Source organism: Alligator mississippiensis, chromosome 1 (genome assembly GCF_030867095.1).
Source record: "Alligator mississippiensis isolate rAllMis1 chromosome 1, rAllMis1, whole genome shotgun sequence".
Lineage (NCBI taxonomy): Eukaryota > Metazoa > Chordata > Crocodylia > Alligatoridae > Alligator > Alligator mississippiensis.
The window spans coordinates 153,590,977-153,617,257 of NC_081824.1; the positions used below are offsets into that span (position 1 = coordinate 153,590,977).

At 44.8% G+C, this 26,281-nt stretch overlaps 1 protein-coding gene across 1 annotated transcript in view; it reads right to left on the reverse strand.

Annotated features, from left to right (window-relative positions):
* NID1 (nidogen 1) overlaps positions 1-25,654 on the reverse strand; it is a 96,662-nt gene extending 71,008 nt beyond the window's left edge. The window contains exons 1-6 of the mRNA XM_006258185.4: positions 25,438-25,654; positions 15,350-15,649; positions 11,913-12,142; positions 10,723-11,153; positions 8,764-8,913; positions 1,429-1,680 (exon numbers count right to left, since the gene is read on the reverse strand). Coding sequence (XP_006258247.1) covers positions 1,429-1,680; positions 8,764-8,913; positions 10,723-11,153; positions 11,913-12,142; positions 15,350-15,649; positions 25,438-25,626 — 1,552 coding nt within the window. The 5' untranslated portion in view covers positions 25,627-25,654. The remainder of the gene's footprint in view (positions 1-1,428; positions 1,681-8,763; positions 8,914-10,722; positions 11,154-11,912; positions 12,143-15,349; positions 15,650-25,437) is intronic.
* Positions 25,655-26,281: the final 627 nt, after the last annotated feature.

Consider the following 26,281-nt stretch of genomic DNA (forward strand, 5'->3'; position numbering starts at 1 on the left):
ATTATACTAAAAGGAGAAGATTGAAGATCAAGAAAGGTCTATTTTGCTTCTGCAAAAACCCAACAGTAGACTTTATAATATCTGGTACAACTGCAAAGGGATTGTATTCTTTAGAAAAAATTTCTCTGTTAGGAATACATTCCAAGTTGAAACAGACCCACCACATCTTTGCTCCCAAATCAAAGCCAAATTAAATGTAGTACATAAATTCCAGAACTGCAAGGAAGCCAAACACCCAAAACAAACCCAGCAAAGCCACAACAATAAAACTGTATATTCAATTGCCATATAATGGACATTGATAAAATGTATACAATAGTAACATCAAATAAAACAATTCATAAACTCCTGAATCAGATGGTAGGTACACATGATTCTGAACTGTGTAATATGAATCAATATAGGAATTCAGGAACACCTCTAGTTATCCAGTGTCTTTACTTGCAAAGTTCTCCACACATTTCAAAACTAATAAAATGTCACTTGCTTCCCAAAACTATTATTCAATATTTTGCATTTCCTTAGTGATAGCTTATGGTCATTTTAGTACCTAAATTGAATATGCTTTTCTTTGCAGTTTTAGGCCTTCATGGGGCCTGATTTAATTTATTTTCATGGATTTTGAAGCCAGATCCAATTAGATGGGACACTCCATATTAAAGAAATCTCCAGCTGACCATGTCTGAGTAGCAACATGGGAATATGTTGAGGCATGGTAGGGACAGTCCACAACACAGATAGTAATGGTTCTCTGGACAACTGAAATATATTAGGATGTTCTTCTAATCTATACAAGGGCTCAGTGCATCCTAGACTTACTTTGATAATCAGGGACCCCTTACTGGCTCCTTAAGAGCCCTGCAATCCTTCTATAGGAAACAAGAGTACTGCAGAGCAGAAAATGCAGATCTAAGTCTTTCAATGACAGAGGAGAAATCAGATCCTTGCACTCCATTCTTGGGTCAATATTTGTTTTTGCCTCATTTTCTCATTTTTATTGTGGAATTTTTAAAATCCTAGAGTCATTTAAGAGCACAAATCCCACTTAAACTGAATGGTGGCACTCATGCTCCTAAATATTTCTGAAAGCCCTGTTCTCTTTGATGCTCTACACCAACAGCACCAAAATCAGTCGTCTGCTTGCTAACATTAGTCCATTGAATAGAAACTGGCTAATCTATTTTGCCTCAGTGCACAGGGGTACAAGGTAATTTATATATGCATTTATGCTGACTCTAAAGTAAAATCCCAGATATTCATATTATACTAGAAGAATATGCTGAGATCTGTTGGTCACCTAACAACCACTTCTGGTCTGGAAACAATCAGCTTCTGCATCATTGTCTAGTTTAATAGTATTTCTTTTACCCTGAGCTACAAGAAAAGGTATAAACAGGTCTTTTCAATATGTTTTAACTGAGAAGTTACCAGTAAGACTGAATCCGTTTTTATATCCTTGCTGTTCCACAGAAAACATCCATCCTATGATACCTCCAACAGAGGCTAGGGGAAGCAAAGAATAACCCAGTGTCTCTGGGATTGTGCTGATAGCAGTGTAGGCCCGCCCCTGATTCATCACAACATAGGAATGGAGGTCAGTGTTCTCAAACACAACTGGCACTGGGTTATTCCCAACAAAGATTCTTCCTTTGACTTTCCCATTGACTCGCTGAGGAGAACCTGGTAAATCAGAATAGTAAAGTGTTAGCAACGGTAATCTCACAGAATATATTTCCGCAGTTCTGTATCAACTATGTACAAATAAACATTGAGGCGCTACGGCAGAAGTTGGCAATTATTTGGGCTGGAAGGTCACTTAAGGAGTTTTGGTGAGCTGTCACAGGCCAGGTCAGCATCTTTTCCACCCTCCCACCCACAATGGCTCACCAAAACTCCCTAAGTGGCTCTGTCCCAGGGTCCGGCCCAGCACTATCACCACTTGGCAATTCCAGGGTCTTCATGGAGACCGGTCCACATGGGCAGGGTGGCCAGGCAGATGGGATGGGGCTGTAAGTAGGTGGGGAGCAGTGTCCAGGAGCAGGCAGGGGGCAGGGCTGGAGCCAGGATCATAGGGCAGTGACCAGGTGGAGCCAGGGATGTGGCAGAACTGACTGCAATCCACTCCCACCACACCCATGCCCTTGGAACCGGCTGTTCATAGCTCCAGGTGGGTAAAGTGGGTGGAAGGCAGCCAGGAGCCGATGTTGAAGCGCTGAGCATTGGTGTAGCAGCTACCTGGCTACAGCTTCCTCCCCCCTGCCTGGCTGGGCATGTGATACCCGGCATGCATCCCCATGGCTTTCCCACGGAGCAGTGCAACAGGAGGAGAAGGAGGAGGAGCTGCTGGAGGCAGGGGGAGCTCAGCAGTACCTGGGCAACTGCAGCTGCACTGGGAGCAGCCCCACTGGAAAACTATGCACATTGGCTGGGGCATCAGTGGGCATGGGCGGGAGTGTGGAGTGGGCTGCCCCAGGTGAGAGTATGCAGCACTCAGCACTATTTTGTCCACCCCTGAGTCGGAGTCAAAAAAGGACTCAGATGCCTAAACTGCGCCTTATGTGGAATTTACTCATTTCAAACTAGGAGTGCTAAACCAGGAGAGTACCCACACAATCACTTATGCACTTCAGTCAAAACATCACTACAGAGCCAGCTATCTGTATCTAAAGTGGTGATTTTTCACTAGTAAAGCTACTTGTATCCTGAGGCTCTGCTACAGCGCGTGACCAGAGCTATTGCAATATTGGCCCAGGTGATCATCTCTGAACCTGTCTCATGCCTAAGGCCTTTTGGGATTCTAATACTAGGTGTCCCCGAGCCTAAATCCCCCGGAGAAGCCTCATCTGGTTGCCGTGATCTGAACAGGCACCAACAGCCTGAGGTTCAGCACAAAGCACAGCTTTCATTCAAAAGCACAGCAAAAGGATAAGGTGGTGATGCCTATATCAAATAATAGACCAGCAGTTACAATACTCATACAGGATTTAATGTTTTCTGCAGCTTGAAGTGGTTCAAAACCACGTCTCACCTCATAAAAGAATGTTCTAGCTTGCAACATAAATTATGATGTGGGGCACCTACCAGCTATCTTCTTGAAGCTAGGTCATTGGTTAGAAAGGAATACAAGGTGCGTTGGATTAGAAAGAAAATAAGCAAGAGGGAATATGATGAGGGTGGTTCCCAGACATGGGGAGTCCTGAGTTCTGCTCCCTGGTCCCAACATTGCTTATATATTTTATCCAGTAATGGTTTAATATAACATGCATGAATAATCCTGAGACAAAGACTGAAATCCAAGACTCCTCCCTCCAGGTCAAGGTCAATGAACTCAACACTGAGCTATGCAGCCATGTGCTCTCTTACTTACATTCTCACTGGCCCTAGGAACTTTAACTTTTTATTGCACCAAGAGACAACTTGATGAGATATGAAGGGTACCCCCACCCTAGTCTTGCCTCTTGCCTGGTAGTTAGGGCAATCTTTTGGGAGGTGAGAAATACTGTACTGGTTTGAACTCCCTCAAGCTGAAAAGGGACTTTTCCACTTCCTAGACAACTCCTCTAACCACTAGTTTATTATCTAAAAGGTGGGGGAGCAGGACTAAGAGCCAGCCATCTGTACCTAAAATGGTGATTAAAGCTATGAATCCCAGATTCACAAAAGGTGTCTCACAAGGGGTTGCAGGTAGACAACCTAAGTCCAAGGAAGATGGAATTTCAGATACACCCGTCTTCAGGATTTCATATTGTCCACTTAAGTACCCACCTTCCCTCCCCCTGTTTAGTGTCCTAGCTGTTATGAAACCCATTTTAGGTGATTAACTCTGCTCATCTGGTACATAAGGAAGTCAGGCACTCAGGTCATGAATTCCAGTCCCAGAGACAGATGCATAAAAGTTAAGCATGTGGGTCACTTTGTGCATCTGGGACAATGTCAGTACCAAAATATATATACTCACAAACAGATATAAAAAGGTACCTATGAACAGGGTATACATTTGCAGAAGAATTTATGGTTCTATTTCTATGCAAAAGAGCAAAGGGATTGAATTACAATAGTTAGATGCTTGCTGTTATCAGTCTTTATTGTCCCTGGGGATACATGTTTGAGTGAACAGCCTATGCTGTCATAGTACCTGCGACTAATGAATGCCATGCAGTAGAAGTTGACAAGAGACCACGCATATTATACACACATTCTTGCCTTTAGAAGCTGCCCTAAAGTGTCTTCAGAACTAGAGAGAATGTTTGCTCTTCCTTTATTAGAAGGCTAATGCCATTAAACAACCAAGCTTTTTTTGTTTTCTTGTCTGGTTATTTTTGGCAGGCTTCACTTTATTGAAGATTACAGAAAGACTCTCATTATAGCTCCAACTTTTCCATAAGTCTATAACTTCCCCCAAAATGCTGCTATATACGATTGCTCACTAATGTTGCAGGGAGGGAATTTTTTTGTAATATTATCCAAGACCCTGTGTGTAATTCTAATGCATGAAATAGCAGCTTCAAAATGTGTAACTGTTGGATCCTATGTCTTCCTTTCCTTGGACACATTTGCAATTGAATTAAATGCTAGTTTTTGCATTTTATGGAAACAGCAATACAAGCAAAGCTGTTAGTCATTTATTTTAGCTGCACATATAACTTGAATTGCTAGAAGAATTACAAGTGTATACATAAGAAATTCCTTTCTGGATCTCACATAGGCACAAAGTTTAAATACAGTTCCAACAAAATCAAGCAGCTTAGGTCTTTGCTAAACAAGCTGAAAAGTCAGACCAAACGGGAGCTACATTTTGGCTTCAATGATAAAAGCTGGATTGTGCATCACTTTAAAGAGGTTTATTTCCAGAGGAACAGGCCTGAAGCAGAACCACAGATCCAGACCACCTTGGAGCTTTGCAGCTCTGCTGAACCTGAATAGTAAATAATATATATCGTTTCAGGATCAGGAACACCGTGTCTAATTCTACTTTAGATGTTTAGTTGCTCTAGCAAGTCACGTCTGAATAGGGTTAAAAGCTTGTGAAATTTCTAAATAATACATTGAATGTCACCCATCGGAGATTCTCAGACTGCAGTTCTCAAGCCACAAGGGGCTCTTCAATTTATTATCTAAAGCTGTTTCAGGAAGAGTGTCACTGCCATAAAAATGTGTGAATTCATTTCAAACTGGAGTAGTTTTAGAGACTGCATATTCTGCAAAATAGGGTTCAAAGTTTCCCTTTGTAACAACAAAGTTACCTGCTTGCTGCTTTCCACCTCAGTATTAGTACTAAACCCGAGAGGCCGCAGAAGACTTTAACTCTTTTCTCCCCCACGAAGCTCCCTGGGGGGAATTTTTTCAAGGGAGTCCTTACACTAAGAATGTTAATAGCAACTAGAACAGTGATTCCCAAAGGGTGTGCCATGGCAGTGAGAACAGAAGTGTGCTATGACAAATTACACTTTATCAGTACCAGATCTGGCCTCTGGAGCCACATCATCTGGATCATGGGGTGCTCCATGATACAGAAATTCAGTGGTAGGGGAGGGGGAGAGGGGGCAATTAACACTGCTACTGATCTCTTGCTGCCAAATTCCAACTCTGTGGGGCAGGATCTGGGGCTAGCCAGGCCAGCCCCATGTGTTGGGATCGGACCCACAGACTGGATCCAGCCCACAAACCAACCCAACACTGCTCATCTGGCCCGCAGGGTCAAAAGGTTGCATACCACTGCATCTGTTTTATATACAATACACACACACACCCCTTTTCAGGTGTAAGAATGAAGTGTGCCGCCAATTTTAATCCAGAAGAAGTATGTCCCAGGTATCAAAAGTATGCCCCAGGTATCAAATACAGCAGACTGCAGAAGAAACATGGAAGATTGTACGTGCTATGCAGTGGCTGGTTCATAGATGCTGGAGATTCCCAGTTTCAAAGCCTGCTTTAACAAACACTCTGTTACAATAAAAGCTGTAATAACTGTGTTGTTCAGTGGGCATATGTGAGAGTTCTACAAATGAACCCTGGGCCTCCAAAACATACAGAACTTAACATAACTAACTTCGCTAAAAGACAGGCATGCAATTTTAAGGAGTGGGCGGACAAAGCCTGTAATATCTCTGCTAGCTTCTAAGTGAAATGTAAAGGAGACATGCCTACTTCCAAGGGGGACGAGAGGAAGCCAGAGTAAACACTGACAGCTTGAAGTTGTGAATTGTTTACTCTGGTAAACAAACGTTGCAGACATCCAGATAAAAATGTTCTTGCCTCTGTGACCAGCAAAGGGATTTTCCAGACATGAAGTCTAACAAAATTGGTAGTAATGGGGTTCACTTCTGAGAGGTCGGGACTTAAAAAAAAAAAATAGTCAGAAGCAGCACCAATGCCTCTTCGTAGCAGAGAGCTTTCTCCTTATATCCAGTTGGATGAAAAAAAGAACCCTACTGCAGTATTGTTAGTCTATGTCAGTTAAAGGGAGTCTAAAGGATGCTCCCAAGGAACCCAAAATGATTTCTTGTGGTAACACGAGACACTTGACTGTGGATGAGAGGTCTCAATGTCTCCATGCCTCAAACTCCAGTTCAGTCTCAGATCCAAGTCATTCTAAAAACCTTAACCTAAAATGGAAGCCAACATTTGGCAAGAAAACTGACCACTCAAGAGGCCTACTTAGACACAAGACAAGCAGCCCAACAAACAAGGCCAAAACGAAAAGAACTGTCACATTAAATCAGTGTAAGAAAAACTCAAGTGGGATTTCTCCTTGTTGCCTTTCAATTGCTCTGAACAATTCTCTTGCCTACGTCCACCCCCCCCCCCCCGATCTCACAGGCCTTATAGGCCTATAAATGCCTTAACTAAAGCCTACCATCTATCTCTTACAAAAATCTCCTTCCACCTTGTCATAGCTTTGCCTATCCCTTCCAGATCAGTTTTGTGACATCTTCCCACCATTGCCTTGGTCTACTGTGAGGTTTGATACCCTCCACCTCAGCTTCCAAAAATCTGCCTCACGTGTCTTCTCTCATCATTTCTCATGATATGCCCTGTCCTTTTTATTCTCTGTGCTCTTATCTGTCTCAGGACATCAGGTCTTTTGTAAAGGTCTGCAAGCTCTTGATTACATCTCCATATGCCCATATGTTTTCTTGTACTGCACCAAATGTTTTCCTTAGCACTTCGTTTTCAAACACTTGCAGCCTTTTTCCATTTGCTTTTGCCAGGGTCAGGATTCACATGCATATAAGAAGACAGCTTGAACAAGTGTGCTATAAAGTTGGATTTTAAGGTTTCTTGAGATTTTCCTTGATACCATTATTTTATCTGGGCTCATCAAGAATATTTTAGCACTGTAAATCCTTGCTTTGATTGATTGCTTCAGTGATTCTCCCCTTCTCTGCCCAATGATTTACTCTTTGAGGGAAGAGAATGAAAATTGTTTCTGTTGGGTAATCTTCTCGGAGGAGATCTGAAGCAAAGTTGTCAGGCAAGGAAACTCCTTTTCAGACCACTTTCTTTGCTGTCAGTCAAACAGCAAAGGACCACCGCTGCCTTTACATGATGCTCAGCATTTTCCCTCACAACCTCCTGATGCCCAGTTGCCACAGAGGGCTGCTGAGTGGGATAAAGAATCTGAATCAAGAAAGAGGTCCCATATAAAAAAAATTGCAAAAAAAGTATCTCCTACAACAGTAATTACAGCAGATCCTGCAATTCTGGAAACAATTTTGGCTGAGCAGTGTTTGCTTTAAAAGAGTAGAATATTATGGAAAAATGAATAGACAGCCAATGCTGATGACAGTGTTTTGGAAATATTCCTGCTGTGACCCTAGGTTTTAAAGAACAATTCTTTTCCAATCTTAAATTAAAGATTGGAAGAGATTCCAATTACATTTTACTTTCATTGTAAATACCTCATCTTTATTACTCATCTAGTTCCACATGTTGGCTTCTTTAATATTTCATATAGATATTTCTTTAATGTAAATACACATAATTTTTTTCAAGATAATTTAGGACTTTTACTTCAACTTGTGGCTTTCACCTACAACTTATAAAACATTTAACAGCCATGTCCTTATCTATTGCTACACTAATAACTCTCACAAAAAAGTATTGCCTATTTATCCATACAACTCACTTTCACTATCGGGTGCTGGTCAGACCGCAGTTGGAGTACTGCGTGCAATTTTGGGCACCGCACTTCAAGAGGGATGTGGATAACCTGGAGCGAGTCCAGAGAAGGGCCACTCGTATGGTCAAGGGCTTGCAGGCCAAGCCCTATGAGGAGAGACTAGAGCACCTGGACCTCTTCAGCCTCCACAAGAGAAGGTTGAGAGGCGACCTTGTGGCTGCCTATAAGTTCATCACGGGGGCACAGAAGGGAATTGGTGAGGTTTTATTCACCAAGGCGCCCCCGGGGGTTACAAGAAATAATGGCCACAAGCTAGCTGAGAGCAGATTTAGACTAGACATTAGGAAGAACTTCTTCACAGTTTGAGTGGCCAAGGTCTGGAATGGGCTCCTGAGGGAGGTGGTGCTCTCCCCTACCCTGGGGGTCTTCAAGACGAGGTTAGATAGGCATCTAGCTGGGGTCATCTAAACCCAGCACTCTTTCCTGCCTATGCAGGGGGTCGGACTCGATGATCTATTGAGGTCCCTTCCGACCCTAGCATCTATGAATCTATGAATCAACAGTAGAAAAAAACCCAGTCTCATAAAAACCACCATGTACATCATGCAGTGTAAGAATTTAGTCTTGAAAAATAAAATTACCTTCTGCTACGCATTGCCTGCCATTCCCTTTGTAACCAGCAATGCAACTGCAACAAAACCCATTTGAATAGTCTTTGCAAACAGCATGAATGGAGCACTGATGGCGGTTGTTAGCACAGGTCTGTTGGACATCAGTATTGTAGCGGAATACTGTAAAAAGAAAAAAAACAACAACCATTCACTCTTCCCATAATATATTAAAAATGTAGGAGAAAAAATTTCAGAATAAAGCCAGCTAGAACGTGCTACTGTTATAAGGGTGTAGGTTGTAGCTGTATTGGTCTAAGGACATAGGCAGAGAAGGTTCTTTGGGACCAAATTAAAGAGTTGTAAAAACTAAAAAGTTGGAAAAATATATATCAGATTCACCCAAAAAACCTTGTTTGCCTATTGTTATAAGAATTTCATTAAGTAAACTTCAGAATTCCATTAAGCCTATTTAATCAGGTCCTGGGAATAGCAAACAATAGCAAAAATATTTTACTTGCCTCGCAATATGTCAAATATTCCTAACAAAAGAGTCAGAGCCTCAGCAGCTACATGTTAGCATAGTTACTTGAGTGGAGATGTAACAATCTACACCGGGGTGAGCCACCCTTTGCAAATGTGAGCCGCACCACAGGCCATCATTCCCCTCTGGCGGCTCCAACAGTGAGCAGAGCCTGCAATGAGGAAAAGCAGACCACCATGTGGGCTAAAACAGCCAGAGGGGATCAGTGCACCATTAGCAAAACATGAACAAGATCTGGCTAGGGAAATGGAGCACCTTTAGTAGAACGCAGACTGGATCAGACCTTCACAGGCTGTATTCAATCCCTTTGCATACCACATCTGGCCTGGCGGCCATAAAATTCTGATCCCTGATTTACACCATCTGACAATTTGACCACCTGAAACTAAACATGAGGAAAACCTCTTATAGGTTTTGTTTTCCAAACAGTACTGAAGTGGCTCTCTATGCACTCATGGTCAAAACCCACCTCTATACTCTTCCAGCTCACAAGTGTAACAACTCCTGTGTCTGACTTCAAGGAGCACTCTGAGTCTTGGCAGTCAAATAATTAGTGTCCCACACTGAGTCACTTTTTGTTTTCACAGTCTAAAAAAATTAGCATTGCTAATATAGTGCTTTTACCAAAATCTGAATGGGTAGCCTTCTATAGCAGTATCATTTATACTATTTTCCAGCTTTCTCAAATCATTTGTGCTCAGCAAAAGATATTAAAGACTAATATACATCTAACACAATACTATAACTAATCAGATCCACATGGAATTTCAGAGGATGAGGCCAAATGTATGAAGCTTTTCTGGGAAGCAAAAGAAAGCTTTAATCAATGGTTTAGAAACACGTGCCCTTCACATGCCTCCCCATGGCTCCTTCACTCATATGGTCTCAGGACCACCTCTGATGGGCAAAGTACAATATTTACCTGAATCCAAAACAACCCTCATGTATTTTCCATATTAAGAATCTAATAATTGGAAATTTGTCTTAAATTTGTGCCCCCTCTCCTCCCTGCTCACAACTGCTACAGTGGGGAAAGCAGTGGCAGGCTGTCAGGCAGTGGGGCCAGTGGAGGGTGCCAGAGCGGGAGGGTAAATGGCAGCGGGGGGGAGGGAAGGCAGAGATGACTGAAGGGGAGGAAAAGAGGCTGCAGGGGGTAGAGGAAGTGGGGCAGGTGGTCAGGGACTGAGGTTCCAACTCTGGCCCTGTCAAGGTTGGAGTCAGAGCCGCAGCAACCACCTGCCCCCCTGCTGCCTAGTATTCAAATCCAAGATGAGAGGATTTTCCCCCCTATGTTAAGGGGGGAAAAAAGCCTCTTCTCTTCTTGGACTTGAGTAAATACAGTATGGATTATATGGAGGGACAACCAGGAGTCAAAGTGGAAGCCACAATAAGGTGTAGAAGATGGGGTGGCTGGGAAAAAGCAGGTCCTGCAATACAAATGGCCTTACCAATCCCTGTTTCATCAAACTCTTCCACATCTATAACTTGGGGTTCCTGCTGGTAGAACCTCTGGACTTGAAACGGGTCAGGTGGTGTTTTCCCAGTGACGAAATCTGCCTGACGATTGAGAGAGGACTCTATTGGAGGGATCCCAGTTACAACTGAAGACTTCAAGTCTTCTTCTGTAGCTGACTGAGGAACTCCATAGGAAATATGCTGTTGATCGCCACCTTTTCTGTGAACATCATATGTTACATGTTGTTGGCCTGTTTCAGCTGAGTTATGGTATGATACAGATGGTTGTAAAGTCACCTCTTGATATTCTTCATAGTCATTATACTCCAAACTTTCTGGACTGCTGCTGACTTTGGCAGGCAGGATGATAGATGAGCTACCAATCTCAAACACCCATACTCCAGGCTTTCCAATATTGCTGCTTCTAAAAGAAGACAATACATTATAAATAATGAGTCAAGTAAATACTACTAATCATTATCATTATGTTAAGTTCTGAGAAAAAAATCTCAATACTTGATTCTATGCTCTGCTGACAGATACCAAGAAAACTGGCTGAATGTACATTTTGCATGTGGCACAAGACAGCTACTACTTATTCAGCTCTAGAAAATACACTTTGGCATAAACTACTGCAATTTTGGCCCATACTGACAATTTGTTTACTCTGCAGAGACACCCTTCTCCTTGGGCATTCATTTGAAGGCAAGGAGGGGTGTGAAGCAGGGTGAAAAAAAACTTGGTGTCAGGGGGACCATATCTACCTTGACAGTGGCTGCTTGAACTTTCTTAATTGCTCCTTTCCTACTTGCCTTTTGACATTTATTTCTATATGGAAGATTTTCCAGAAGGGAGTGTATAAAGTCAGGCTCCTAAGCAAACGGGACTGAGCATGCAGTGGTTCCCACTAAAGACAATGGTAGCACAGACTGCTAAAAAAAGCCAAAATCTCTATAATCTTCAAATGTGTTTTTATGTATGAAAATTCATTAAGTCAAACAATGCAAGTGCAGTGAGACCTTTGCAGCCATGATTTTCAGCTTATAAAAAAACTGCTAAAGATTTTAACTGTGGGGTTGTGTTTTGTTTTGTTTTTGTTTTTTTTTTGGGGGGGGGGGGAGGATTTACTCTATTAAAATAAGTAAATACAAATGAAAGACCAAACCAAAAAATGAAGCCATACTTGTACAGGCTTCTGATGGACTCTTCATCATGAGCAACTATGTTGTAGGATCCCAGTTTTTCCCAGAGTAGGTAGTTTGTAGACGCCTGACTAAAGCCAACAGTAGCAGGAATCTTTTCCTTGGCATTCTTGGAGTGTGTACTCCAGAACTGCAAACCATCTTCTGGATAAAGGAAAACAGCATAGGAACTGGAATCAGAAGAGGCTAAAACAGCCTGGAATGTGTTTCTCTGTAGGGAAGATTTAAATTCCATTTACTTATGGAAAATATTCAAGAGTAGACAAAAGGATGACACTTTATAAATCAAAGTCAAGATTTGGATTTAAGCAGGAGGTTGTGCATGATACAGCACTTAAGAGATTTGTCTCAATGCATGGTACTTCAAACAGATTCATGTTTTGCAAAGACTGACTGTGATGACTAAACAACACCAAAACAAATCTTCCTTACTGCATATAAATTGAAGGTGATCTAAAAAACACATATAGGATACAGGTTTCCCTTGATTTATGCGGGTTCTTTATTTTTGCTCTTATGCGATGAGCATATTTTGACCCATAATTTGTTATATGAGAGGTAAATTCGCTCTTACAGGATCAGCAAGTAAGTAAGTCTGTGGAGGGAGGAGAAAGGACCATGGCCCCATTCACCCCAGCCCTGGCTGCAGCAGTCCAGGGAGCAACCAGCGCCAGCTGCCTGCAACCATTGGGCTGCACCATGCCTCCCCTGTCCCACCACACCTGGGCTCTGGGTTGAGTGCCGTGCACTGTGCCGCCCAGGGTCCACTTGTCCACACTCACCTCTGCTCCTAGGCTGCACCGTGCCCTGGTGCAGGCACCTGGTGTCAGCTGCTTCTGGGGCCACTCCAGCACAGAGCCCCGGGGGCGCAGCACTCACCCCAGCCCCAGGAGCAGCCAACTCCAGGCGCCCCACACCTCCTGAGGCTCTGCTGGTCCCCACTCGCCCCAGCCTGTGCTGAAGTGGCTCCGGGAGCAGCTGACACCAGCTGCCTGCACCAAGGCACAGTGCAGCCCAGCTGCTATAGGCAGCTGGAGTTGGTCGCTCCCAGGGCCACTGCAGCCAGGGCTAGGGTAAGTGTCACTCTGTTCCCTCTGGTTTGCTGCCTTGTGCATTCCCGGGAGCAGCACCCTTCCCCGCTCCCCTTTCCTAGTCCCAGCCTCACTCCCTCCCTCCCTGCCATGGGAACCTATCCCTATTTGTTACATTATAAAGTGGGTTCACTTTATGCGAACTGTGTGATGTGCCTGTGACTCTTGTAACTGGCATCTTAAAATGATAGAAGTACTTGCACAGACTAGAATATCTAATGCTGTACTTCTACAAAATGAAGCAATAAAGGCTTGGTTTTCATATGAGAACGATCTTACATGGCTTAAGTTATCTGATACCACACACAATTTCCAAGTATCACATCTGTTGCAATTAGTTTTCAAAGGCTCAAATCCCAGCTAAAGGTCACCACAGAGATTTAAAATAACTATAGCAAGCAAACATAGAAACTGCCATTTTAAATTTAATGATGCATATTGCATAAGCTGCTCTAGTGCAATCCATTTCAAGATAGCTTGGTCCAACATAGAGGTAAAGAAACCCAAAGGATGTGATGATTTGGGTATAATATAGGATCTCTCTTCAGTCCTTGCTAACCAAACAGACTGTTCCTTTTATAAAACTCAACTGATACTAGATCAGGAGTGTCAGTCATCCAGGCTGGATTAAGGTTGCTGGGCTCATCTGCAGGCTGTGCTGGGATAGACTACCTGTGCAGCATCTGCAGTGCCACTGTGCATATAGCATATGGGGCCGATGTGGGGCGTGTGCTGCCTGTGTCATGTGGGTGGGACCCCACGCTGCAGATAGCACAAGGGGTCAGTCCAGGGCGCCGCATACAGCCTGCTCTTTTTGACTCCCTGTACCACATGCAATGCTGGGTTCAGCCCATGCATCATGGGCAGTGCACACCCCATGCTGGCCCCACATATTGAGTGCCAATGAGCCCTGAAACTAGTGTGTGCTGCATGCACAAGGGACAGGGGGTCTAGGGTGTGGGCAGGATATGGCACCCTGCTGGACCAGCTCTGCATGCCAGCTCTGGCATGGCCTGATCCAGACAGGACCTGGAGACAGTGTGCAGCACCAGTCAGGTGCTGCATGCAGAACACGTAGTGCAGTGTCCAGCCCGCTCACCTCATGTAGGGCCAGTTCAGTGACCTGCAGGCCAGATCATACAGCTCTACAGATCCAGTCTATGGGCCGTATGTTCAACATCTCTATACTAAACCAAAAAATTCAAATGAAAGAATTCAAAGGTAGCACAACAGACCAGATTCTGAGAAGACAAAGAATCAGAAGATCTGGTGGTACTGCATTAGATTCTATTCAATTAGTGTTTAGATCCAGAAAGAAGGGAAAGTATCTAATTCTCTCAGTGAGTTTTGATCTTAAATATTTATGCTCTGGACTGCCAAGCAGTAGGAGGATGTTGGAAGAATAGTATTCATTTATATGCAGAGAACTTCCATGCCATTACAATTACAGTTCCTGCTTGGGAAGTGCTCTTGAGAAGGCCATTTCCCTGTTCTTACCTGTTCACTGCTGTCACAGTCTAGGCCCCACTATAAGCAATGTGGGTGCCATTGTTGTGCCCAGTCAAACACAAGAAATTGATTTTTGACAAAATAAGACCCTGGCCTTGCAAAGATATATACATGTTAATAACTTTATGCTTTTTAAGTAGACCCACCCACGTGCTCAAGCATGTTCAAAATATTTAGAAGAGGGGGTCTGATGGAGGGTTTATGGTCTTATAATAAAATACAAAGCCATGCCATCATTAAGGGATTGGTATTGAATTGACTAAGGAAAACTGGATGCATTGGTTTCTAACGAATGAGATGTGACGCACACCAAATTAGGAGGAAAAAATGATTATTCCCAATAACTAACAAATTTTAAGTGCTGTAAAATTAAAAATTCCAAGCATATTTTTGTTAACTAAAATGTAAAAATATAATAGACTCAGTCCCTTCTCTCCCTGCAAGGGAAATTGTGTCCATTTCCAAATAGATGCAAGGAAAATATCCCAAAATTTTCCTACAATCGTTTCATGATAAACTAAATTGCATGCACCACAATAATCCAGGCACGCCTGTTTCTCATGAATGCTATGCTAAGCAGATAAAACCAGGCAAAGAATTATTTAAAACACAAATATTTTCTCTTAGAAGTATAAAATATTACATTTATGTGGCATACAATTTCAATAAAATACGTATTTTACCACGTTTCTCGACAAACAAAAAGAAAGCCTGTTTACAAGCTGTAGAATGTAGACACTTAAAAGCAGCAGGCTGTGGAATTATTCTTCTATTAAACTCAACTTATAATGTATCATAGAACTCTGCCCAATATTCACCTTGTCTTCCAGAACAGCATCTTCACTAGGAGTACGGTAAGGAGCCACACGCGCCCAGGTAACAATGACAACACTAATCGGATCAAAAGTAACCTCCGGAAAACCTCTTCGGATATAGCTGACAACAAGCTGCAAGACATCAGGGGATGAATCTTCTCTATAAAACACCTTCCCATGTCCACTGGTAGTGTCCAGATCAGCCATAAAAGGAGCAATAGCCCCAAAACTTATTGGGAATCGACCAAGGTATTTTTCTTCTTTTGACGGTTTGTTCATTCCAATGATTCCATTAGTGGCAACCTAATACAAAGGATAAAAATTATAGAGGGTAGTAAGTAGTGTTCACATGACTGTTTCCCATCTTTGTGTTCCTCTTTACAATGTTTTGTTTCATTTTTAAACCTTCTGAAGTATTTCTAGTGTCCAGACACCTAGTAATCACTGAAGTTAAAGCTTTAATTTGTGCAGTAATTGAAGATTAACAGGCTTTTTACACACAATTTACGGATTTTAGGCCTTGAGCTTCACATAGAGCATAAGTAGATGAAATTAACTGAATATTTTTCTCTATTAAGAGTAAGACGTTCAATAGCTATAATACAAAGGTTGCCACAGCTCTCTCTCCATGTGGTCAACCTGTACATAATCGACATATCTCATAGATTTCAAAACACTGTGAAGCATTACAGGTCAAAACCCAGTATATTCAGATTCTCAAGAATGTTGTATGGATCCCTTACATCAGAGGTGTCATGCTTACTTGGCCTCCCAGGTTGCATATGGACTGAGGGGCTTCTTGGGGTAGGGGGCAGATGCCAACCCACTTCTAGTGGCAGGGCGAGTGCTGCTGACACTCATCTACAATGGAGCTCCAGACCTCAGATTTTGGCAGCAGGTCCTGTTCCTGCTTGCCCTTTCCCCAGTTTCCAGGCTCCACGGGTCAAATGACACAGCTCTGCAGGCCATGAGTTTAATACTGCTGCACTGGATGACAGAGTTGCTAGCTTTTTTGCAGTTATTCTTATATAAAATGTTTTTAATAGAACAGTGCTACTCAGGATGGCAGGAGTAAAATTAATATTAAAAGTACAATTATTTAAAACAAATACTTAGGACAGTTAGTTTGTTGGCCAACTAAGTGGTCAAATTCTTACCCAAGTGGTGTTGTTGCACTGACTCCAAAAGAAGTACATTGATTTATACCACCTGAGAATCTGGGTTTGTCACAGCAGTCAAAATTCAACTTCTTATATTTTGTCTGCAACTTGCAGTGGCTGAAGAATTTGACATAAACTATGGATTTTGGATATATGGCCACTAGAAAGGCTATTTAGATAGCTGAAACATCATCAGGATAGAAGGTACCAAACTCATATAAATCAAAACTAGTCAAAACTTCAAGGAAACTACCTTTTCCTACCTCTAATCTTTAGGGTTAGGGACAGAAGTTAAACACAAACTGGTTTAAGTCATTAGAAACTGGTTTAAACCTGTAACAGAGCATATGTTCTGCGCACATAAACCGGTTTCAAAATGGCTGAAACTGGTTTAAGATAAACCTGGCTGAATGTAGTAACAGCCTTAACTGATTTGAGTCAAACCAGTTTATAAAACTTCTGTCCCAGATGCCTTCCTGGTTCAAGTTCAATCACAATCCCTCAGTATCTCAGCACGCTTTCCAGCCCTGGGTTTTGCCGTGCTCTCTGCTCCAGCAGAGAAAGGTTGGGGGGGGGGGGGGATGGGGGCAGGGAATGCCCCACCCTCAGGCAAACCCCAGCTGGGGCCTGGGGCTAAACCCCTCTTCCCCTCAGTATAGAGTTGCCTTGCCCTGCTAAAAACTTACTGCTGACTGTGACTGTGGACTACAAGTCCCAGAGGCACCTGGAAGCAGGAAGAGGAGGTGATTAGCAACCCTGCAGAGTCCTACTGTTGTGATTCTGGACTGCAAATCCCAGAGACATCAGGGGCTGCAGGAAGAAGAATCAAATACACAGACCATGCTGGCTACGTGCCAGACAGCCATGCTCTAGGTTCCCTCAGCTTCTGGCCTGAGCCACTGCAGGCATGTGGCTGCATTTCCTGAAGCAAAAGTGAATCTCTCCAGCTGTTTCTCAATTGAATCTCTGCAGTTTAGACTAACCTGCAAAGACTGAGTTGATTCAGCCTCTAGCTTTTTGACTGTCTGTACTTAGCCAAGATGCTTGCCATTGAACATTAATTTCCTAGTTTGTTGAAAACATTTGAGGTAACTGTCAGGCTAATTAACAGTTGTTAAATTTTCACAAAAAAACAAACATTTTCACTTAAACATTACTTAATGTTTGGTTTCAAACAGTACAGAGAATAAAAGCCAGAGCATTTAAAAAAAAATTATCGTAAAAAAATTACCCTAAACTGACCTATCTAGGCTCACTTTACAGAGTAAGCCAAGTACAAATAACAAGATGCACTATAACTAATGAAAAGCTCTTCTGTTTAATTTCCCTAATTGATAACCTAATGTGTTTGTATTGATGTAGATAAAATGGTTTTTACAATATGGTTATATCTTCACTATCTTTTTTAATCTCATATGAAACCATGCTTAATATGACTATGAATGAGTACAAGCCCTAAGATGAATACTGTTGTTTTATTAAAAGTAGTATCCATACATAAAAAGGAAAAAAAAAGTGGCAAAAGGTGCTATCTAAAGACACCAGCTGCACCATTCATCTTTGCCTTTCATGCTATAACCGCTTAAATTGTCACAAATGTTTTTAGCACTTTAAATTTCTCCATTATACAGATAGTTAAGTTACATTTATGGTCAGTAGTAAAACATATCACACAGTATTTATATAAGTACGTCTCAATTGGCTGGAATGATTTACACAGGACGATCCTGCCTTGAGCAGAGGGTTAGACTAAGTGACCTCTTGAGATCCCTTCTAGCCCTAAATTCCCACGATTAGTCATATAGGGGCAGGAAAGGAAAGAAAGCAACCCCAAATACTTCTACAGAGTCAAAACTTCACACAAGCAGGGGATTTTTTCAGTGTAATTATTGGATATCATGAGAACATTAGGGAATTTGGGATAATTAAATAACAAAAGGGAATTTGGGATAATTTAGTTTGTTTATATAATTGAGTACCAGTATAGTTAAAGCAGCAAATTTCCTAAACTAGGAAGGCCAAGATTAATAGTATCACTTAAAACATGTTCACAATTGAAACTATATACAAACTGACTTATGCTCCGTTAAAGGACTGTAACCCCTCCCCAAAAGAGTGAAAAACCCTATCAGAACCCTCTAAATTAGAGCCCCCTGTAAGTGTTATTCTAGTTCTTAAAGGCCCACCTCTGAAAACTATATTATTAACAAAACTGCAGTCCCCTTGATCTACCCCTGATTTGCTATAACACTCCTGAATATCCTATTTAGACAAGGACTTAGAATGTGCTAGTAGTCCAGGGGTGCTCAACTTCCGGCCCACAGGCCATATCCAGCCCAGGGTATTCAGCCTTCGGGGATCCCCACAGGTCAGGAAATTTGGCAGCAGGGGAGCTGTGGCCATTAATAACCCTCCTCCCTGCCAAATAATTGAGCTCTGTGTGCCCAGATGCAGCCCCTCCCTCCCTATGTATCTCGCTTGGGGCCATGTAGCCCGCTTACAGATGGACTGAGGTCAGGTCACTCCCTGCCCCCCTGCACAGCCAGATCAAGCAAGACCCAGGCAAGACCCAGGCCTTTCCCATGTCCCTGCCTCCACCATGACCACACTCACATATATGATTGTCCACCGCCACCCAATACTGAAGAAAAACAAATCAAAACAAATTCAAACCCTTGACAGACGGCCATGCCCTGAAAGAGGAGGCCACAGGCAGCCACAAACATCCCCCTTTTCCTTGCCAGCATCATGTACAGCCCCAGAGACACAACAAAAGCCTCTGGCTTCTTTGTGCTCAGGCCTCAATGGTCTCAGCTGCCCCACTTTGGGGTTTGGCATGCCACACCGAGGCCTGCACCTTTCCACCCCGGAGCCTTGTCACTAGTCCGACTGGTTCTGGGGCCCATGGCAGCTTCCATATGTCATGGTGAAAATAAAAATTCTTGTACACCCCTGTCCAGGGCACACACCTAGCTTTGAAATGTACAACCGTCTGGCCCAGGACTCAGCAGACAAGCCCCTAAACCACACACCAAGGGCAACACCCGGGCCTTTCCCATGTCCCTGCCCACACCATGACCACACTCACATACATATATGTTTGCCCACCACCACCCCACATGTAAAAACAAAACAAACAAACAAACAAACAAAAATATTCAAACCCTTGACAGACAACCATGTGCCCTGCAAGAAGGTGCTCCCCACCCAGCATGGCTTCGTCGCAGGTAGGTCTTGTTTTACCAATCTCATCTTCTATGACCAGGTAACTTGCCATATAGATAAGAGAGAGGAGGTCGACATTGCATACCTAGACTACCAACAGGCCTTTGATCTGGTATCCTATATTGTTCTCATGGGAAAATTGGAGGATTGTGGGCTTAACTGCTTGACAGTTAGGTGGGTAGGAAGCTGGCTAAGGGGTAGGACCCAGAGCGCTCTAATGAACTGTGTTGTCCTGGCAAGAAGTGGCCACTGGTGTCCCTCAGGGGTCTGTGCTTGGTCCAGTGATTTTCAACATCTTTATCAATGATTTGGATGCGGCGGTGAAGAGTTCACTGGCCAAGTTTGTGGATGAAACTAAGTTATGGGGGAGCATGGTCACACTTGAAAATAGGCTGCAGATACACGCGAACCTAGACAGGCTGGCAAGTTGGGCGGATAGGAACCAGATGAAGTTCAACATACTGAGAAGTGTAAAGTGCTCCATTTGGGGATGAACAATCCCCAATATACTTATAGGTTCAGTGGCACCAAACTGACTAGCACCATGACTGAAAGGGACCTAGGCATAATTATAGACCATAGTATGAATATGAGCCATCAGTGTAATGCTGTAGCTGGCAGGGCAAACAGTACTCTGGCATGCATCAACTGATGCATCTTAAGCAAAACAAAGGAAGTGATTCTTCTGCTTTACTCAGCATCGGTGAGATCGCAGCTGGAGTACTGCATCGAGTTCTGGGTGCTGCACTTCAATAAGGACATGGAGAGTCAAGAGAAGGGCCATACATATGATCAAAGACTTGCAAGGCAAGCCATGCAAGGAAAGGTTGAGGGACCTGGGACTCTTTAACCTAAAAAAGAAAGAGAAGGCTGAGAGGGGACTTGGTAGCAGCTTACCACTATATATCAGGTGAATACATCAAGGACTCAGAGAACAACTGTTCACCAGGGCACCCTTGGGGAAAACCAGGAGTAATGGCCACACATCCTGGAAGACCATTTCAGGCTTAAAATTAGGAAAAACTTCAGTTAGGGTGTCTAGACTGTGGAATAAACTCCCTCCAGAAATAGTGCAATCACCTACCCTGGAAATCTTCAAGAGGAGATTGAACTGTCACCTTGCTGGGGTCACCTGACCACAGTTGTCTTTCCTGCTTGGTGCATGGGGCTGGACTCAATGATCTTGCAAGGTCCCTTCCAGTCCCTTACAAGCTATGAATCACTCCTCCGTACAGTCAGATACAGCCCTACTTCAGCCATTGCCGTACGGCTACCACTACTACCCACCACACATACCTGGATCAAGGCTGGGCCACCTTCCCCACCGCAGCTGGACTGGGCCCCTGCCATGCCCACTGGCCAAGTCTGGAGTTGCCCATCCAGCCCATGCGGCAAAAAGGTTGGGTGCCACTGTGCTTACCTACTGGGGAGGGGAGTTGTAAAGAAGACAGAATAACATGACAAGGTGTAACAGGGAACCCTGTCATCTTCTCACAATGGAGGAAGAGGAGAGGGGAACAGACCCCCTACAGGATCCAGACTGTGGGGACTCACAGGGGAAAGGGGTGCAGTGAGCAACTCGCAAGAGACTCAAGGCTGGAGGCCAAGAGTTGCTAAGGTGATGGGGAGGGCTGCAGGGCAAGAAAAACCAAACAGTTCATTAGGCTGGGCAGGGACACGGTAGCCTATCTTCAGGGCCAGCAGCCAGCTGAATGGAAGGGACAGGGCTTGGCTACATATAACCCCAGTCACTAAGCTAAAAAAGAGGCCTGCAGGTGGCAGGGAAAGAAATGGAGGACAGAGTTGACTGACAGTGAAAAGGAGGTACCCTGGGGCTGGGAGGAATTAAGGCAGCTCCTTGTGAGGGTACAACTGTTATGGCCCCGAGGGGTTTGTAGCTGAGCTATAACTAGGTGGTTAACTTTTTGTGTTCTGGTTTTTCTCCTATGTATTAAATTTTAAGAACAGAGCACTGGAAGTGGCTGTAGGGGCAGAAGAGGCCATGAGCGGGGTACCTGGCAGGCACCCTCCACTGCAGGACTGAGGACAGAGAGCCAGAGCCCACATCAGTAGATCTGGGTTGAGGGGTCTCAGCTAGAGGAAAAAGAGGCTGAGGTCAAAAAGGATGAAGCCTGGACAACGGTTGGGACCTAAAGGCCCCAGCATTAGGTCAGTACGCAGAATGAGAAAGGGCACATTTAGACATGCATTTAAGCACAACTAAATGTAATGTGCATTAAGATAATTTGTCAGGTGTCTACACGTGCAGAGACTTGGCACTAACTTTAATGTGCTTTAACTAAATGCACCTAAATTCACCATTCTTAATGCACATTAAGTGCACACATGTGTAGATGTGTGCCCTTAATGTATATTAAATTAAGTGAATGCACATTAATGCATCTTGTGTAGATATGCCCAAAGAGTCCCACAAAGGGGCAGGTGGAGAACCATCAGAGAGGCATGGATGCGGCTTGGGGGCCTCAAGGAGGGCATTATAACAGCCTGAAAGCACCCTCAAAAGGACTACCCTGGTCCCAACAATAGCTTCCCTCCACATATACTGGTCACCAGCAAATTGTGGCAGGCAAGGAGATGGAGTGGGTTGGGGTAGTACTGATGAGAAGAGGCAGGAATAAAAGCCTGGACTGTCACACAAGGGTATCACAGGTTGAAGGTAATGTACTTTATTTACCCCAGACTCTTCAAATACAGTAGTCCAGTCCTCTAAAACTCTAGTCCAGAGAAAGCTTCAGGAAAACAAAGCAACACCCCATTAACTAGACAATGCCCTAATCCAGGATCTTTTACCATATCAACAGCACTATCTGTGGAATAGTATCAGATTTCACTCTGAATGCTGATAAAAGTGCTAATTAGCAATAATAAAATCTCACACTGGAAAAGCTGAAAAGCTGCCTCATCCAGATCTGATAAAAAAAAAAAAGTACATAGTTTAGTTACATCAATAGATATGTAACCTGCAGGACAAATTACACCCCTTCTCCCACTTGACACTGGTAGACTCCTCAGAGACATAGCTGCACTGTTCCTATCTGCTGCCAGTTTGTGGCATGTTGCGGACGCTACTTGATACAAACTGCAAACAAGAGAAATGACAGAAATGACATAAGAAAATCTTCATGGCAGAAGAGTAATTATCTAGAGGGTAAATGTTAAGTAATCATCACTCAACACTAACCTATCCGTCCAGTTACAGAGAAAGAGACAATGCCCTATAATCAATTCTGGATTCCATTGTCAACACTATTACAGAAATAAATAGGAAAAACAGGAGATGGATCCAAGGAAGTTGGTATGGACACTTGTCCATCATCAGAAGGAGATCAACAAACAAGGCCAGTGCCCATATTCTATGCATTATACACACTATGGAAATGTGTTTGGGTCTCGAAGTTAGGAATACAAATGCATAAGCATACATGTTTGAGAATTTGAAACCTCCAAGAATTCAAACAAACTAAAAGTGGTTCAGAGAAGGAGTGACAATATCCCTCCTCTCACCTGGAATACCCTGCAGGTGGGGTGGGTAGGGCATTCCTGGGGGTGGAGATGTGGGTTTGAACCCCTGCAGGCAGGGAAGGAATTTGAACTGAAATCTCATAAATATGGAATGAATGCTCAAGTCACTAAAGTACCGATAAGAGTCCAGCACTGCGTCTTACTCCTTCTCCATGGCCTTCTGAAAAGAAAGTGGGGGGAGGGGTCTTCCTTCAGCCCAGAGTAGGACATGTAAGCCACAAAGACAGAGGGTAGTCAGCTTTTTCTGCTGGAGACCTGGGGGGGTTCTCCCTGCTGTGCTGCCTGGCTCTTGTGAATCCCAAGTGAGACGTTTAAATTTGTCCTCACACACTGCACAGAGAACTCAAGCACCTACCTGCCGACCAGGAGCGCATGCACACACACACACAGCATAAAAGTGGTACTTAGCTGGAACCAGAGATGATAGAGACAGAGGAGCCTGGCAAGTAATATGAAATGTAGATGCAGTATAGGTAAGCAATTCTGTGCCATTTCCCATACTGCTTGCAAACCCAAAGCCTCCACAACTTGATTTGTGATGAGAATCTTCAATGAAATCAGACACAATTCTGTATCACTTAGTGAGTTAATCAGAGACTTGATACAAAATAAAAAAGAGAACCACTCTGGAGGCTGGGTTTAATGAATTAAAAACAAACAACCAACCCACCCTACACCATATGTAGTTCCCATAAAACGCAGCACAGCCCCAGGCTTAGCTGTAGCCAGCTGAGTTCTCAGTCAAATGCAACTTCCAGGGCACCCCCGTGAGGTGTGCAGCCTGTCTGAGAACAAGACCGGATGCTACTGCCACTCAGGCAACCTGCCAAGAAATTAATTCCAGCCACTGAAAGGGGTAGGGAGGGTTAACCCCACAGGGGGATTTAAACATTTTCCTTTTAGAGAGGGAGGAAGGAAGGAAGGAAAGCAGAAGAATGAAAGAACAAGAAGGCAAGCAGGGGAAGGAAGGAAGGAAGGAAGGAAGGAAGGAAGGAAGAGCGGGGAGGGCAGCCGCTACAGCCCCCTTGGAGCCTGCCTGCCCTGAAGGCTGCAGCTGCACAGCACAGTGCCCCACCCGGCCCGCGCCGCAAGGGAGATGACGGCAGAGCCCTGGAAGTGCAGCGGGGAGCTGACCTCCAGGGCTGTGTCATCCCTTGGCTGCAGCTCCGCATGGCCCAGCTCCGAGAGAAAGGGAAGGAGCAGCCGGCCACAGTGCCCGGGCCCAGCCAGCACCAGAGGCCCCCACCCCATGGTGCTCCACCCTGCGCAGCGGCTCGGAGCAAGGCTTTAAGGACAGGCCAGGGTGCTGTGACTGGGGCAGATGCAGGAGGGGTCCTCGCTTTGCATGTGCAGGGCACCACATTAACAGCCCCCTGAGCAGTCATCGCGGCAAGAGCTCCCAAGACACCAATGCAAAGGGCAGCATCACAACTCCAGTTCCAGCCCTGAATTTTCCCAAGTTTGCTCAGGTGCTTTTCTGTCCTGTTTCTGACATGCGCTGCATCACCCCCGCCGCGTGAAAGTGCCACTTAGCTGGAACCAGACACGATAGAGGAGCCTGGCAAGTAATCGGAAATGTAGATGCAGTCTGGGTCAGCGATTCTGCACCCTTTCCCATACTGCTGGCACACCCAAAGCCTCCACAACTTGATTCATGATCATAAGAAACCACTGAAATCCGACACAACTCTATATCACTTAGCAGTGAGTTAATCTAAGACTTTGTACAAAAAAAAAAAAGAGAACCCTGGACGCCGGGGTTTAATGAATTAAAAACCCACCAAACCCACCATACACCACAGGTAGTTCCCATAAAACACAGCATGGCCCCAGACCTGGCTGTAGCTGTCTGAGTTTTCAGTCAAATGCAACTTCGAGGGCACCCCCGCGGGCTGATAACAAGACGGGATGCTATTGCCACTCAGGCAACCTGCCAAGGAAGTCATTGCAGCCACTGACCTGGGGGCGAGATGTTGTAAAGCTACGGGATGATTTAAACATTTCCCTTTTGGAGAGGGAGGGAGGAAGGAAGGGAAGCAGAAGAAAAAAGAAAGAAGCCAGGCAGGAAGGAAGAGCAGGGAAGCAGGGAGCCACTGCAGTCCCTCGGAGCCCGCCCCAAAGCTGCGAGGCCCGAGCGCTGCTGCCCCGAAGGCTGCGACTCACGTGCACGGAGTGGACGGCGGAGCCGTAGAAGTGCAGCGGGGCGCTGAGCTCCAGGGCCGGCGAGGTCACGTCGTCCCCGGCTTCCAGCTCCGCATCACCGCCCTCCGACCCGAAGGGCAGGAGCGGCGGGCCACAGCGCCCGGGCCCGGCCAGCGCCAGGAGCGCCAGCAGCCCCCAACCCCAGCCCATGGTGCTGCGCCCTGCACCGCGTTTGTGGGGGCTGAAGTGCCGAGCCAGGCTTTAAGGGCGGGCGGGGCGAGCGGCGGGGTGCAGCGTGCAGCCAATAAGCGCCCGGCGCCAGGGATGCGGGGGGCCGAGCAGCGTGCACCCGCCCCCTCCCCTCAGCCTGCCTCGGAGGCCGCCGGAGCGCTCTGGGGGTCGGCCAGGCCGCTTTGAACGAGAAGCAAGAGGCGACCGAAGTCGGGTGGAGGGGACCTTTGGATGGGGCAAGGAGTCATGGAGAAGTCGGGCTGGAAGCAACCCCCAGAGACATCTAATCCCACCCCCTGCCTGAGGCAGGATCAGCCCCATGCAGAGCATCCCCTGCAAACCAGGCCCTTCTTCTTTGCAGCTGCCTCAGCGTTGTGTTGGGTTGGGAGCGGAGGGCTCCTGCAAGAGGCGTCTCAGACCAGGGATTCTCAGCCTGGGACTGCAGCACCCTGGGGTGCAGGAGGGGTCCTTGCTTTGCATGTGCAGGGCACCACATTAGCAGCCCCCTGAGCTGTCATCAGGGCAAGAGCTCCCAAGACACCAGTGCAAGGAGCAGCATCACAACTCCAGTTACAGCCCTGAATAACTTGCCAATGTTTGGTCAAGTATTTTACTGTCCTGTTCCTGACACACA